The following is a 14,739-nucleotide window of genomic DNA, read 5'->3' as shown; positions in this document are numbered from 1 at the left end:
AGACCATATTGAGCATTTTACCAAATCACTTATAACACTTAATAATATTCAGTGAGCTGTTAGAGACCCTTAAAATGGTTTCTGTCTCAGTATTTCACCAAACTCTGTCCATACTGCAGTTATTCCAACTTGTCCAAATAGTTTTACTAGTCCATCCTAGTTTGTTCAGCCTTCACACAAGCCATAAGAAGGTTAATAAAGCCATGGTTCATTAACAGATTGGCTCATGAACTAGTTCTTTAGGATGTCTCTCTCTGAAGTCCTATTAGAACATCTTCATAAAAGTTATGGAAAATCAACCTGGTTCTAACATCTGTAAAGCTATAGTGCTAAAGTGAGAGCATTTATCTGATTCTTTGTGGATTAGTATCTTGTTCAGCAGTGCAATAACAGTATAATAGGTTTTAGGCTGATGACACTTAAGCTTGCTTATTTCTGTTTGGGGATTGTGTTTTGGGAGTGAGAACCATGTTTTTTATCCAGTGTTCTTTTCATGAGCTCCTCACTCCAGCATCTCCAGCATCTCACTGAACACATTTTTCACGTCAGTGCTGAAAGCAGTGCCACAAAAACCTCTCAATCCTCATACCCCCAGCACCTGTAAAGTCCAAGCACTAACACTAAAAAGACGCCCATGACTCAAACCTGCTTCTCAAATCCATAAACCACTGTTTTGCTAGGTGCTGAAATAACTGCAATGTTATAATGAACAGCCTACGGAACAAGCTAGTGCCAAGCACTGTAATTATAGCAGAAACTTTAGTGGAAAGAGCTCTTTGGGGCCTTCAATCTTCTCCAAGATCATCCATCAAAAGTGCAGTATTACTCCTTTTAATATACAACTTCCTTGTCTGCTCACAGTGCAGTGTGTCTGCAATTTCAAGTGAGGAAAACTAACTAACACTGAAGCTGCTAGCACTGCTAAATCTATCACTTTCTCAGAATCTCAGATTCTCCATCGCAAGTAGGCACTTCTTGACTTCCAAATTAAGTGAAACAAACTTGCAGAAGACATTCTGCATAAATTAAAAAATGATGCTCTTAAATATAGCACAATACACATGCCAGTGTATTCTGTACACATACATATACAAAAAAAATGATCTTCAACAATGTTCCTTTATTCATGTGAAAAATCACCAATGTTTATTTATTTTATGGGAAAAACATTAAAAACATATTTAGCTGTTCATTCGCATTGATAAATAAGTTCTATTAAGCAGAAAAGTGGCTTTTTAGGCAATGAGTAATGCAATATTTCTTTTAAAAGGTGACAGTGACACACAGTGACAATGCTCTAAAAGGGCTCTCTACATGGTAAATGGATGACCCCTCTGAATAGATGCCATTCACTTGTCAAAGATAATAATATGTTAAAGGTGGGGCATGTTAAAGGTTCCTTTTTCATAACATTCCAATTTTATTTTTAACAAACCGATTTACTGCAGATTTGGTGTAAATTTGGTATAAATTGATGTCATAATTGGTGTCCTAAAAGCAGTTGCAAATAAGTACAGCGTTGTTGCAGGGTTTTTAAAAACCACCAAATTTTCTGTCAGTCAACTAATTTTAGCAACCTATATGAAAAATCCTTGGCTTGCTCATAAATCCTAACTCAGTCCTGAGTATTTCTAAGACACTGTAATTACAAAGACTTATTTTTTTTACAATTACAAAGATTTTAATTGTAAAGACTTATTTTTAGGCATGTATTCATGAAAAAGGTAAGTTATACTTCAATTACTTGTTAGCTACATTAGTCTTATAGCTCAAGTGCAAAACTAAGGAAACATCAGACATGTCTATCTTGGCTAACTGACTACATTTGGGATAGGGGAAACATATCAGAGACATGCTGAAATATTGTTCAATAGTTAGCTTTACTGTACCTCAAGGGTGAAGGACAGGACCACATCTGACTTGGACAGCTGGTTCTCGTCCTCCTGGCCCATGTCGATGATGGAGGTGTTGTGTCCTCTCTTCAGCTTCTGCAGTTTGAACTCACCCCCCTTGGACACAGGCATGCTCTCCAAGTTGGCCATCAGCTGGTTCACTGATGACTTCAGTTCCTCAATGTACATGGCCTCCATCTCCTTAGACACAAACTTGGGGAACTTGCCAGCCTGTTGTTAAAAAATAAAGCAGGAAAAAAAATAAGTTAATATGAACATGCAACTAATTCAAAGACAGAAACAGGTATGATTATTGTATGGCTATTACATCAGACACAATGCAACCTTATAAGCCTAGATGTAAGTCATAGAAATAACTAAAATACAGATTTTGTTTAGAATAGAGCTTACTTTTAGCATTAGTAATTTTATGAAGCAATTTCCATGCAAAGACCAGAACAATTAATATCAACCTCTACTGTGCTTCTAACAACTTTAAATTGTCAATATTAGTTATTTCCAAGTTGCTACTATCATTTCTAAAAATGATGTGTGGGGTGTGTGACTGATCAGAAAAGCAAACTCACCCTGGCAATCTGATCAGCCATCTGAAGGCGCCCATCAAGTTCTCTCCTGATTTGAGCAGCTTGCTCATCCAGATTATCCAACTACAAATCACACACATGCATACAGATGCGCACACACACACACACACACACACACACACACACACACACACACACACACACACACACACACACACACACAAACAAACAAAATGTTAGTGTTGGCACCACTTTTCAAAAATTATTTCATATAATTGGTCAACCAATCTACTGAAATTTAAATTAATAAAAAAACAGCCATTTATAAAACAGAACCAAAGGTCATTCTTCACTTAAAAAACTTGATAGTGGAGGTTTCCTGACAAAGATGAAAGGGCATTTATTTTAATTGATTTAATTTATAACATAATTAGGCCTGCTCATTATAACATAATTAGGTCAGATCAAAAGAGCAACTTTAAATTGCTTAAATACATTTAATGCCACGTGAATTTCCTAAAACTATTCATCACTTTCCTAAAACTAAAACTAATAGTTTTTAATTTACTAAAACACAGTCAAATTAACCATTCATTTTGAAACTATCCTAAAACACATTTTTTTTTAACAAACAGTGATACAATTAATAGTCTATTCTAAGCAATACTGCAAATACTAGGAATACTGGTGATGTTTTTAAGACAAACAGTATTAAGTTCAGAATTTTGAAAGCACCACATTTAACTTAAATATAAAGCAATAAAACTGGTTTTGTAGACATAATGTATTTAGCATGAGGCTTTTCACAAAAATCAATTTTAATGTACAAGGATTAGGGAAAAACAATAGATTTTACACCAGAAAGAAAGCCTAAGGTCAATAAAAGTCTTGCAGGAGCAAGAAATGCTTTGTGTTCTTCTTGAGCCTTAATCATTTAAGGTAATGAACTGCATCTGTGCTTTCTGCATACCACTATCTGCAACTTTAATCCTGTCAACCACAATGCCTATATAAAATGACAAATTTTCATTCTGGTGAATTTTGTTATTTCTTCTTACATAAATGCTAAACTTTCCCTTCATGTTTGTAGTGTTATTTTTAATAACCCTAACAAACAGAAATCACCCACAATGAAAGCACGCAAGCACCCTGAGTTCTGAGACCAAAACCCTTTCCTTTGCATTGTTGACTTTTTGGCTGTGTGTGTTCCTGTTTGCTCAGATGCATGTGTTGAACATGAGCTTGCATGTAAATAAGGCGGAGGAGGAGCGAGCGCGCAGCTGCCATCAGGCACACACGCCCTCACTGTGAGTTCATCTGAGTGTACTGTGATATCTAGCGCATCCCTCCCACCCACTCATCTGTCGCTTCCTGTCTGTGCCACTTTTCTTGCTCTCGCCTACACAGCCTCCAGGGGGCTACAGCGCCACGGCAACCCTTGCTGTGACAACAGTCACCGTGGCACAGGAATTCCCACCACCAGAGGGGGGCAGAGCAGGGCTGTGTCCCTAGAGCCTCGCCTCCGTGGACTGCCCTCCCGCGGCTCTGATCGGTTGAAGCATGGCACGACAAGCATGACACAACAGGAAACCCCAGCGTTGGTGGGTGTGGCTAGGGTTCCAGGAAAGGAAAAGACAGCGCTGATTTTGAGTGGGTGGGTAGGCTCTGTTAAACAGGAGGCAGCACTTGCAGCAAACCCAGCCAAAGCTTCAGAATGTATTCTTGGAATCTCATATCACAATTCAGGACTCACAGGCATCACCTATAACTGTGCTTGCCCGTGCCTTTTTGGGCCAAACTCTGCACATCAACCAGCACCAACAGCTGCTAGAAGTAAAAAAAATTTGAAGACATTCAATACCTGGCAAAGGTTCCAGCAGTGGTCTCATCTAGGTCATAAACACTTGTTATAGTTTGGTTAGTAGGTGAGATCAAGACAGCTCTGCACTACATGCTGAGCTCTCATTACCATTCCAAAATAGACCTTTTTTACAACGACACTTCACCACTGTTTGATTAACTTGATCTCCACAACTTGATCAAGGACCTAATCAAGCAACAAGGGTGGGGTGCACTTTCTGAAGTTCTGTGTCTCCTCTCTTCCTACAGCTCGATGGGAGGAGCCATTGCTAGCTCCACCAGCCTCAAACAAACAGCAGTCCTTTTGATAGGTATACTCCAGGAACAATACACCCCAGCCATGTTATAGCCTTATGTATACTCACATTGAGCACAGAAATCATTAGGGTGTTCGCTTGGCCTTTTCAGCCACTCCAAGCAGCAGGGGTTTATAGGAACAGTTGTTGCACAACTACCTGCAGTCACAGCAGGTCTGAAGACCCAGTGTGTGTGAAATACCTCAGAGCTCTTAATGTTCGGTGCTTTGTTGATGTCTGCATGACCTGGCACACCAATGATCAGTGCACATTTCTAAGCAGTTTGCTACTGGCAGCTGTTAACCTAGATTCATCCACATGGTAACATGGGCAGAGAGGCCCCTGTGCATTAATAATTAATCCATATCTAGGTTTGCTGACAGCAGGACAGAGACAACAGAACAAAATCTGAAGAAGGAACTGTCAAGCCTTCAACCCAATTTCCTCTTCCGTTGTCTCTCCCAAAATGTTGGCGTGATCGAGAGGTAAAGAGAGCCACCATACTGTGGTGACAAAGTTAAAATCTTCTAGATGCATGTTCTTCAAGTGTAATCTTGTGTGGCATACATATGAACTATGGAGAATGCAGCAGAGTAAGAGAGAGAGATAAAGAGGAAAAATAAGGATATGACAGTATTGATTCTGTAGTTAATATGAGGAGGAAGAAAAGAGAAAGGGAGAGAAAGAACAAAAAAGAGTGAGAAAAAGAATGAGAGAGTCCTTAAGTCACTAATGGCTTGTACTTTCATAATTAAGTCAGCAGTATCCAGTAGCCCTCCATCTACAGCAAATCACTGACAGACTCACCATCCTGCTCCATTATAAAGAACATAGACAGACTGAATAAAGAATTCAGCACAAGGTCATTTGATTAGTGACTATGTATAGTATGTGTGCATGTGTGTGCGTGCATGTATTCTTGTGAGTGTGTGATGTAACCCTGCTGATTCTCTGTGAGATGCTATTTAGTAGAGTATATATTCAGCTCTGGTAGCCAGCTGCATAACCCCCCTCCCCCATTTCTCTCTCTATCTGCATTGATTCTGTTCCGGTTTCTCACTATATTTCTCTCTCCCACACACATACACAATGTCATTTCTACTGTCCATCATGTCGATCCATCTACTGAGGAACCACTGCACCCCAATACAAAGCACCTCTCACCTGCTCAAAGATCAGTTTGTTCTCTACTAATGTCCGGCAGCACATACAGTAAAAAATTATAATCACATACAGTAAAAAATTGACATGGTCTCTGTTCTTCTCTGTTGCTGGATGGTAACTAATTCAATCAGCAGAAGAGGGCTGGAGAGAGAGGTGTGTTCCAAAGTGAATCCGTGAGGGGAAATATTTATGACTGTACGGAGATGAGTGTGAACAGGCTGATTTACTCGATAACAACAGCCGTCCACCACCACATAATGCTCAGAGGATCAGAGCCACACAACAACTAACTATACAGACTCACAGAGTATTACAGCACATAATACACTGACAGTGCTTGAGATTCAAAGGCTGTTCATTTCTGTTTTGGGGTTTGCCATCTGCTATATAAGTCCCTTTATATTAGTTCACATGCCAGTGTTTTGATTATCACCAAGCCCATTGAGATTCTAATAAGAGTAATGATGTTTACACTCCTTGATTATTAAAGCAAAGCAATAATTTAACTCAACATGGCAACAGGACTTACCCCTCCCTCTTGTGTTATGCCGCAGGTCCTCTCTAACCTTTAAAGCTAATTTATTAAAGGATATATGCATATTCATTATATTTAAGTACATGTGAATATTCATCATTAAATAACAGAATTATCTCTAAACATTTTCATCAAAATATCCCTCTGAAATGTCTCCACAGAAGAGAAACTGCTGATGCAATGGCATATGCAAACAGTAGTTTCTTTTTTTCATCAAAAAGAAAAAAAACCCAAAAACGTCATGTTGAGTAGCTGGGCATTACAATTCATCAAGAATTTCCATACAAGAGCTCTAGCTTTGGGACACACTATAAAAAGTGTTTGCTGATGTGAATACTGAAATGTTTGATTTGCAGACAAAGATTTTGGTTGCCTCATTAACTGTGCAGGTGGGCTATCATTATAAATTCAGTGACTCAGCAAATGTACATTTGGAAGATTGGATGCTGATATACCCAGAGCCGACTTTACTATCTCTTTGGGATTCTCAAACAGAAATTCCAGGTGAGGAGCTGTGTAATGTGAGATGATGGGCCATTTGTTTTTATCCATGACAGGGTGAGCATGTGTGTGAGCGTGCATGCAGGCAGACAACAGTGCAGCTGCTCTGACTGTGAGTGTGTAGCTGCAAACAATTTCTGCCAATTACGTGTGATTGTGTTTTCATTAAACACACTCCAGGTGGTGTACGAGGCAACTATTGGCAGGCAAAGAGAAAAGACCTCCTACGCGTAGCCTTGAGACCCTCACGGCAGACTCCACCCACAGGACCAAAGAGAAAAGAGTGTGTGTGCAGGCCGCTTCTCGTTTGCCATAGCTAAACATGCTCAGTTTGATGTGGAGAGGACCATTTGATGTGTATTTACTTGCTTTCATTGAAGTGATGTGAGTGATAGGGAACGGTTATTGAATCAAGGGTGGCCCAACTAAATATATGAGTTCAGTTTCTGGGTTTTTGGATACAGAGTGAGGTTTGCCAACAGCTCCATTCATTTCAAGCTTTATTTCCCATCTCAATTATCCCAAACATTGATGTAATTTAATTAGCAAGTTATTTGCTGCTGGGAACCAACTAAAAGAGGCTGTTCTGAAATAAAGGTGTTGGATATCCAGCATACAAATGGGCTTTGGGTATCTGACTTAGTATTTCCAGTGCAGTGAATCTTTGTTTTCAAACTAGTTGAACACATTACTAATTCATATTTATATTGGTGGTGAGTCTAACTCTGGTTCTCTTGGCACACAGAACATACCAAGGAACTTTAGAAAGAAACCATTTTAGGGTTGATTTTTTAAAACAAGCCTACTAATGGACCAAACAACAAGATTGCTGATACAAGATGGCTTTATAATCAGAAATGCTTTTGTAGTTGCTGGCTGTCAGAGCGATGAGGGGAGCTAAGCCTCTGACTCACTCCTGATGTCTGCCTGCTTGGCATGATGGGGGGCAAAAATAGGCCTCTATTGTCTCCTGCTTCCTGTATCTAAGCACGAAAACACAGATGACAAGGACACCCCTGGGCATCGGCCACAAATTCCCACTGATCTCTTTGCAGACTCAACAAAATGCCTCTGGCTTCTCTGGTGTGCCACGCTTACCAAGTTATCTCATGTAGGAAAGTCTTTGTAGTCTTCAAGGGAAAGAAGGATTCACACTTGTCCCTTTTTATACCAGAATGACCTTTACAAATAATGTCTTCTGAGATACACTTCGCCTGTCACAACAAATTCCAACTAAACTCTGACCAAGAAAATTTCAGGGGTGATAAGGTGAACAGGTGTAGAAGATAGACCATTTCAAAGGTGGAAGAATGTTGTAATGTTACATAGTGACTGGAATTTCATAGAGACTTTAATGTATTCACTATCCATTTGATGGCCTACACAAACTCACTTCCCAAGACCTAGGTTTCATAGAGGGATTAATGTATTTATAATGTATTTATGATTAATACACACTGGTTACTTTAAAAGGCAGAGCCTTTTTTGTTTGGGAAATGAATCATTGTTATGCTCAAGGCACTATGGGAATGTTAGGATTGGGGCAAATTAAGTACATGTGCTAACTTGTTTCCCTGAAATTATTTTGTTGCTTTGTTAAATTCTGTGTTTAGCTTTATTTAGCTGTTTCTGCAAATGGAGGACAGTTTACTATAATGAAAGTAACATCCAAAGGGCCATCTGTGGTTGCTGGCACTTATTCATTACCTGCTTAACTATATATTTGTTTCTATGTACTTTCTGAATAATTCATAGTAGTTTCTTATTAACAAGTCTTAAAACTGAGTCACTGTTACGAATGCCAGGAATCATGCTCATCCCCGCACTGGCACGCCTACCTCTTCCCACACACGCCTCCGATCTGGTTTGCCAGAATACTAGCACACACCTCACTGTTCCCTCATCACTGCTCATTTACTTATGCTCTTCTCCCTCACACTCTTGTTGCGAAGTATTGCCAATATGTTGAGTACCAAGCGGTTCAGTCTTGTCTTCCTGGTTTTCGACTCCTGCCTGTGTTTCAGACCTCATCTCCTGCCTGTCCCCTGGACACCCCCCAGACTCTGCCCCTTGTTATCAACCTTGAACCAACCTGACTACGAATACCTGCCTGACCCGTATGATCTGTTCGATTTCCCAAATAAAACCTCTTGCTATTGGATCATCTTCCTTGTGTGTGCGTGCAATCATAACAGAAGCATTATATCAGAGCAGTGACTAAGCTCTAAAGTGCTAAATCATGATGCTCTGTAACTTTTGTTCTATCATAGAGTGGATTTTTGGGAGATGTTAGTGCGCAGACTGTATGCTAATTCTTGACCCAGAGGTCTAAACAAGAAAAGTACAAAGAACAGTATAGGGAGAGAGAAAGACAAAGGGAGGGAACATATTTAAAGACATACAAGACCTTTATCACTAGAAGAAAAATGAGCTACAAAAGAGAGTGGTGAAATTAGAATTGAGTGGCAAATTGCACATAAAATCAGGTTTGACAAAACTAATGGAAAAGTTATAAATCCACTGGAAAGGTATTTAGACTTTCAGTTTTAGCTTATATCAATGAGTGTTCCTGTAGCTGGTGACAAGCAAAACCAAGCAATCATCTATGATTTTTATAAGTATATGTAAGGGAGATGAGGACCTTCAGATGCATTAATGTGATGAAGAAATGTAAATTTCTCTCTGCTTCTTGCTTAATCACCTCATGACAAGGCTCCTAATCATGGTCTTGGAAGACACATTAGCAACAGTGTGCTTATTATTCACAGATCTCACTTCACATGCTGTAAAACTTGTTCTTTGGAGAACTAATGAGCTATGAACTCAGACACAACCAGGCATATTCTTCTTGTGAACACACCAGAACACACCAGAGAATCTTTTCAGCTTGTTTGACTTTGGTGAATCTATCTTTTATTAGTATCAGAATTAAGCACAGTGCACAAAACTGCAATGGAAAAGTTGAGATGTCAAGAAAAGCAGGAAGAAATAAATTAGCAGCAATGTGCTTTGGCAGCCCTTCAAAGTAAAAGAAGACACTTCAAAATGTCCCTACACTGCTTTACTAACCTATCATTCTCCGAACCATGTGGTGTGCTAGTAAGAGTGCCCTCACCTGGCAGGCCTGGTACAGTAGCTGGTGCTCAAATTTTTTGATGCCAAGGATCTGCTGGAACATCTCATAGAGCTGGTCCTTGCTGAGGATGAGCTCAGAGGCAGCACTGGCTGTCATGCGCTGCTGGGCCTTACGAGGGTCTTCATCTCCTCGGTAGATGGTGTCAAACTTGGCCATCCAGGAGCTTAGCACTGTCTCCTTGCTCAGACCATCAATCTCAGGCAGGCTGCGGACGCGCTTCTCGATGTGACGTTTGAAGACTTCACGAAAATCCACAGCTGAGAAACCCCCAGTCTGGACCATCTTAGCCACACGGTCACTTTTGAGAAACACCTGCAAGTCACATGTCCAAAGTATGGTTCTTAATGTGAATGGAATGTGGTCAAATTTATAAGCTGATATCTTAATGTTAACCTTTGTGACAAACAGTAATTGTTTCATTAATAATCAAAATTTGTTATATTTAACTGAGAGCCACCCAATTTTAAAATATAAAGTGTTACTATATTTTAGCCTTTTTGCTGGCCTAAAAGCATTTTCACTGAGTGACTGACTAAGTCTTGAAATTTAGTTTGAGTTCTTAAAACATTTATATTTACAAAGTCACTTTGGATAAAAGCATCAGCTAAATGCTATAAATGTTTATATGATTAAGTTGAGCAACTGAGGGTTAAGGGCCTCACTCAGGGGTCCAACAGTGGCAACCTAGCAGTGGTGGGACATAAACTGGCAACCTTCTGATTACTAGTCAAGTAGCTTAACCACTGAGTTACCACTGCCTCTTAAAGCTGTTATCTAGTTTGGTATCTAGCCAAGTTAACGCTAGACATAAAGTGGTTAGTAGAGAAGATAAATATCTTTGCTGCCTGTGAAGAGTAATAGTTGTTCTCTCATTAATTATGTAATTAGACAAATAGTTATACTGATGGACTATATCCAAGTTTGATTTCTACGTTACCTAGTGGAAGGATGTTATCTAAAGGCTAACTATCTAAAGGCTATAAAGGATGTTATCTAAAGGCTAACAGGTATATATGTAACATGAAAGATCAATCTCGTTTTAACATGTTGATAATTTCTCAAAGTCAGGCACTGCAGTCAAGCCCATTCTGGAAAAATTATAATTTTTAGGTTAGTTTCATGAATACTATCAGACTAAATCCTGAAGAAGACAGCAGTTTTTATTGCATATTTAAGAACTCAGTGTCTCAGTGAAGTGGTGAGCCACCTGGGTGCCAGAACTGACAGGGACCAACAGAGTCTTGGTCCCTGTCTTATTTGTGTCTTGATGGATGAATGTGCAAGTCGAGTCTTACTAGAGGCTCAAAGATATGTCTATAACTATCAATTGTAAAGAAAAAAGTGGACTTATATTTTGCTGTATGCAAACACTGAGGTGTTTTTTCATCAGAAGGACATAGAAGACCACTTGAATTGCCAAACTGCCTATGCCTTCTTTAGACTTTTTCAAGAAGTTCGACTGTCATACTATTGATGCTTATGACAAAGTTGACACTTGTGAAAAATACAATGCAGTGGATAGCAGTCTAGTGATACTAGGCTTGCTTAGTTGCCTTGTTAATGTAGAACAAAACTAGTGGTATATTACACTGTACTGATGTTATTATCTGAGAAAAAGAATGTCAAGGCACTCTATTTGCATGTAAACATCGGCCTTTATAAGAAGGTAAAATACAGAGACATACATGAGTCAATGTGTAATATGCATAATGAAACCATCAACCTGCTTGTAGAAATTGTGTCTCAGTGCTTTGCTTTAATTCTACAATTTGATGGATGAACCTCTGTCTATAGTGATATAGCAATAATATAGCAAAGTCATTACAGCCACAGGAAGAAATGGAAACTTTAAAATTTCACAGCCCTGAAATGATGGGCCAGTGCTAGAAGGAATGGTGCATTTATAAGGCCACAAATGTTCCATCTCTCTCTGAATTATTCAGGCTATCATTTCCTAGTGAAACCAGACAGGAAAAGAAGCGTGGTGTGATTTGTTCTCTGGTCCAGGTATTAGCTGAGTATGGTGAAAAGATCCTGGATTCTTACCTCCAACCCACCTTCGCACCCTCCAGCTCCAGCTCCCCATGCTCTAGCTTCAGCTGCCAGCCCCACCGTCTTACCTACCTTTGTCTCATATTTATCTCAAAGTTTTATGGTGGTGTGAGTGAAATATGACTATGCTGCTTTCCTACAGTTGGAAGATCTGGTGCAGCTGTTTGACAGCTGTTGTTCCTTGCTCCAGACTTGCAAAACTGATCATGCCAAAGCCAAATGAATCCCATGGTAGAACTATACAACCTATGAGGCACATATTGTGAATGATGGTGAAGTAAAAATATGGATCTGTTAGGATCACTGTGCTTGTTGCTGGTTAGTGAAAAGTCTGTCTAGGTTCATTCTGCAGTATCTTCACTGATACCACAGTGGATGCTTCGATGAAGCCTCCCGAAATAAGCATCAATCTACAGTCAAGCCAGTGATGCCATGCTACTACAGTTTTGGTTGCATTCTATCTATTGCAGTTACTTGTATTTTAAAAAAGAATTTTGATTTAATTTTTATTTGTTTATTCAAACAATAACTAAGACAGAATGTTGTCAAGTATTTAAATAATAATGTTTTTACATTTTTTATTATGCTATTATTCTATAAATTATTCATAATGGATTATTATCAAAATACTAATCAGTTCAAATTAATTCAAGTTTACTTTACTGAGATTGTTGTAATAAACTAATTTTCACTTTGAAGACACTAGGATTTTCTTCACCGATCATTATATACATTATTCTGATGTATATACAACATATATGGGCAAAGCCTTTGGCCTTCTCAAAGTAGTCTACATCCCATTCATTGAATATGTATGTGCATTTTCTTATATCTCATATTATTCATTTATTAGTATTGTTGTTGTTGGTATTATTTTCACCTTACATGTTTCATATTTAATTTTCTCCTCTTCCTAATGTCCTTAGTGTTGGGAGAGGTGAGGCAGCCTCTTCATCTTTTAAGCAAAAGCTGGAATAGGTGGCCCCCAAGCCTCCTTCTATCAGTCTGCCCTGTATTTAGTGCCACAAGCTAATTAGCATCCTCAGAGGTCCCAATCATAGCAACAGAACTGAATGACATAGTGACTTTACCACAACAATACTTTATCAGTGAGGCCATTAGCTTAGAAATTTCCCCACTATGTGTGTGTATGTGTTTTTGCTTTGAACCTTTCATATATCCCTTGAGGGCTGTTTAGTGCTCCCATCTTAATCTTAATTTACTTAGGCAAAGACATGCCATTACCAAAATGTTCTCTGTTAAGACAAATGTGACATGAGATAAAGTTTCAAACATAATACTCTTAAAAATATAGATGTTATCATTTTGATTAACAGCGGTGTTTCATGTTGTATATATTTTTGCATAACAATGTTGTAATCAAAGGTTTATAATAAGGGTTTGTGTGCACTGATTCATTTGTACACTGGTTGTGCATTTTAGATTAAAAGAGAATTCAGAAAATTTCATTATCAGACTGATGATACAGTCTGTGTTTTTATGCTGCTCTACTGAAAGAGCAAACTTTGGTTTAAAACATTAAAACAGGTTAAATTTCAACTCAAATAGCACTATAATTGGAAAGAAAATGATAGTTGGCTATTTTGAAAAACTGATTTGCTGTTCTGAAGCACCGCATTTGCAGTGACAGCTGGACAGTACCTCATAGTAGCTCTGAACTGCATTGATGAAGGCCTCATCTGCCACAATCTGAGTGTCTCCTTTAAGGAAAGACTCAAAGCGATCCTTGGTGGTCTGTAGCTGCTGCTTGGTGATCTGTAGCGGGAGAGAAAACAAAACCGCATCAGTGTCTAATCAATGAAAACAAAAGAGCACAAAGGGGCGAGACAGGATAGGGTGGGGGTGGGGGGAAGCATACATCTGGGTAGGCAGAATGGCCAAACACATAAACACTTCTTATCACTTGTACCCTGATTCATGCTGTATTCTATGTTTTTCATTTCCTCCTTGGTTTTAGATTACATCTTACTGATCTGTACTAAAATTTTCTAATTTGAGTAATCCCATATGTTTTCAGTACCAATTTGTTTTAAGGGTTACAGACATCACATGGGTCATGGGGTCAGTAAGAAGACAAAGGGAGAGTTATAAATCAGGAGTCGTTCTTCAGACTGGTAGCTATTAATCAGTACACCCTCTTCACAGCTGTTCATTCTCCCTATTTTTTGCATTCTGCCCTTATACTTCTGAAACCATCTTAAACACACCAGTACTTCTCTTCACTAAAATATACTAGAGTTCCTCTTCCATTGTCTTTTTCTCAGAGTCACAAACTTTGCACAACAATGTACATGCAATGCACAACCACTCTCTCTCTCTCTCACCCTAATGGCCTCTCTCTCTTCCTCTTCTTCCACATTGCCTTTCTCTGAATATGCAGGTGCAGAAAACATCAGTTATAATTCTCCAGAGCTTCCAGTACAGACTTCTAGCTAAACTCCCAGTGCACCTGTGCCAGCTAATCACAGTTCTGCAGCATTTGTTTACCTGGCTCAGGTGTGTAGGAAGCTACGACATGGTCACAGTGTGTATCCTTTAGGGCCTGAGCTGAAGATGTTGTAAATGCCGATTATCAGCACCAAACAAGACAGCCATGGAACAAAAGAGGTGCTGTGAAAGAAAAGGGCACATTGGAACAGCCTCCTCCTCCTACTCACACAGACTGCAGGAAGCAGAGCAATGACAGTAGCTGTTCTCGTTCTCTCTGTCTCTCTTTCACACACACACGCACGCACGC

The 14,739-nt window shown here is 39.2% G+C and overlaps 1 protein-coding gene across 11 annotated transcripts in view; it reads right to left on the bottom strand.

Moving 5' to 3' along the window:
• Nucleotides 1–14,739, bottom strand: part of cadpsb (Ca2+-dependent activator protein for secretion b) — a 65,506-nt gene that overhangs the window by 36,289 nt on the left and 14,478 nt on the right. For all 11 annotated transcript variants that reach the window (XM_027007873.2, XM_027007874.2, XM_027007875.2 and 8 more), the window contains exons 2-5: nucleotides 13,644–13,757; nucleotides 9,909–10,241; nucleotides 2,480–2,560; nucleotides 1,890–2,123 (exon numbers count right to left, since the gene is read on the bottom strand). In XM_027007873.2, coding sequence (XP_026863674.1) covers nucleotides 1,890–2,123; nucleotides 2,480–2,560; nucleotides 9,909–10,241; nucleotides 13,644–13,757 — 762 coding nt within the window. The remainder of the gene's footprint in view (nucleotides 1–1,889; nucleotides 2,124–2,479; nucleotides 2,561–9,908; nucleotides 10,242–13,643; nucleotides 13,758–14,739) is intronic.

This window comes from Electrophorus electricus, chromosome 3 (assembly GCF_013358815.1).
Source record: "Electrophorus electricus isolate fEleEle1 chromosome 3, fEleEle1.pri, whole genome shotgun sequence".
NCBI lineage: Eukaryota > Metazoa > Chordata > Actinopteri > Gymnotiformes > Gymnotidae > Electrophorus > Electrophorus electricus.
The sequence above is the reverse complement of the archived record's forward strand: the minus strand, read 5'-3'. Positions and strand labels throughout refer to the sequence as shown.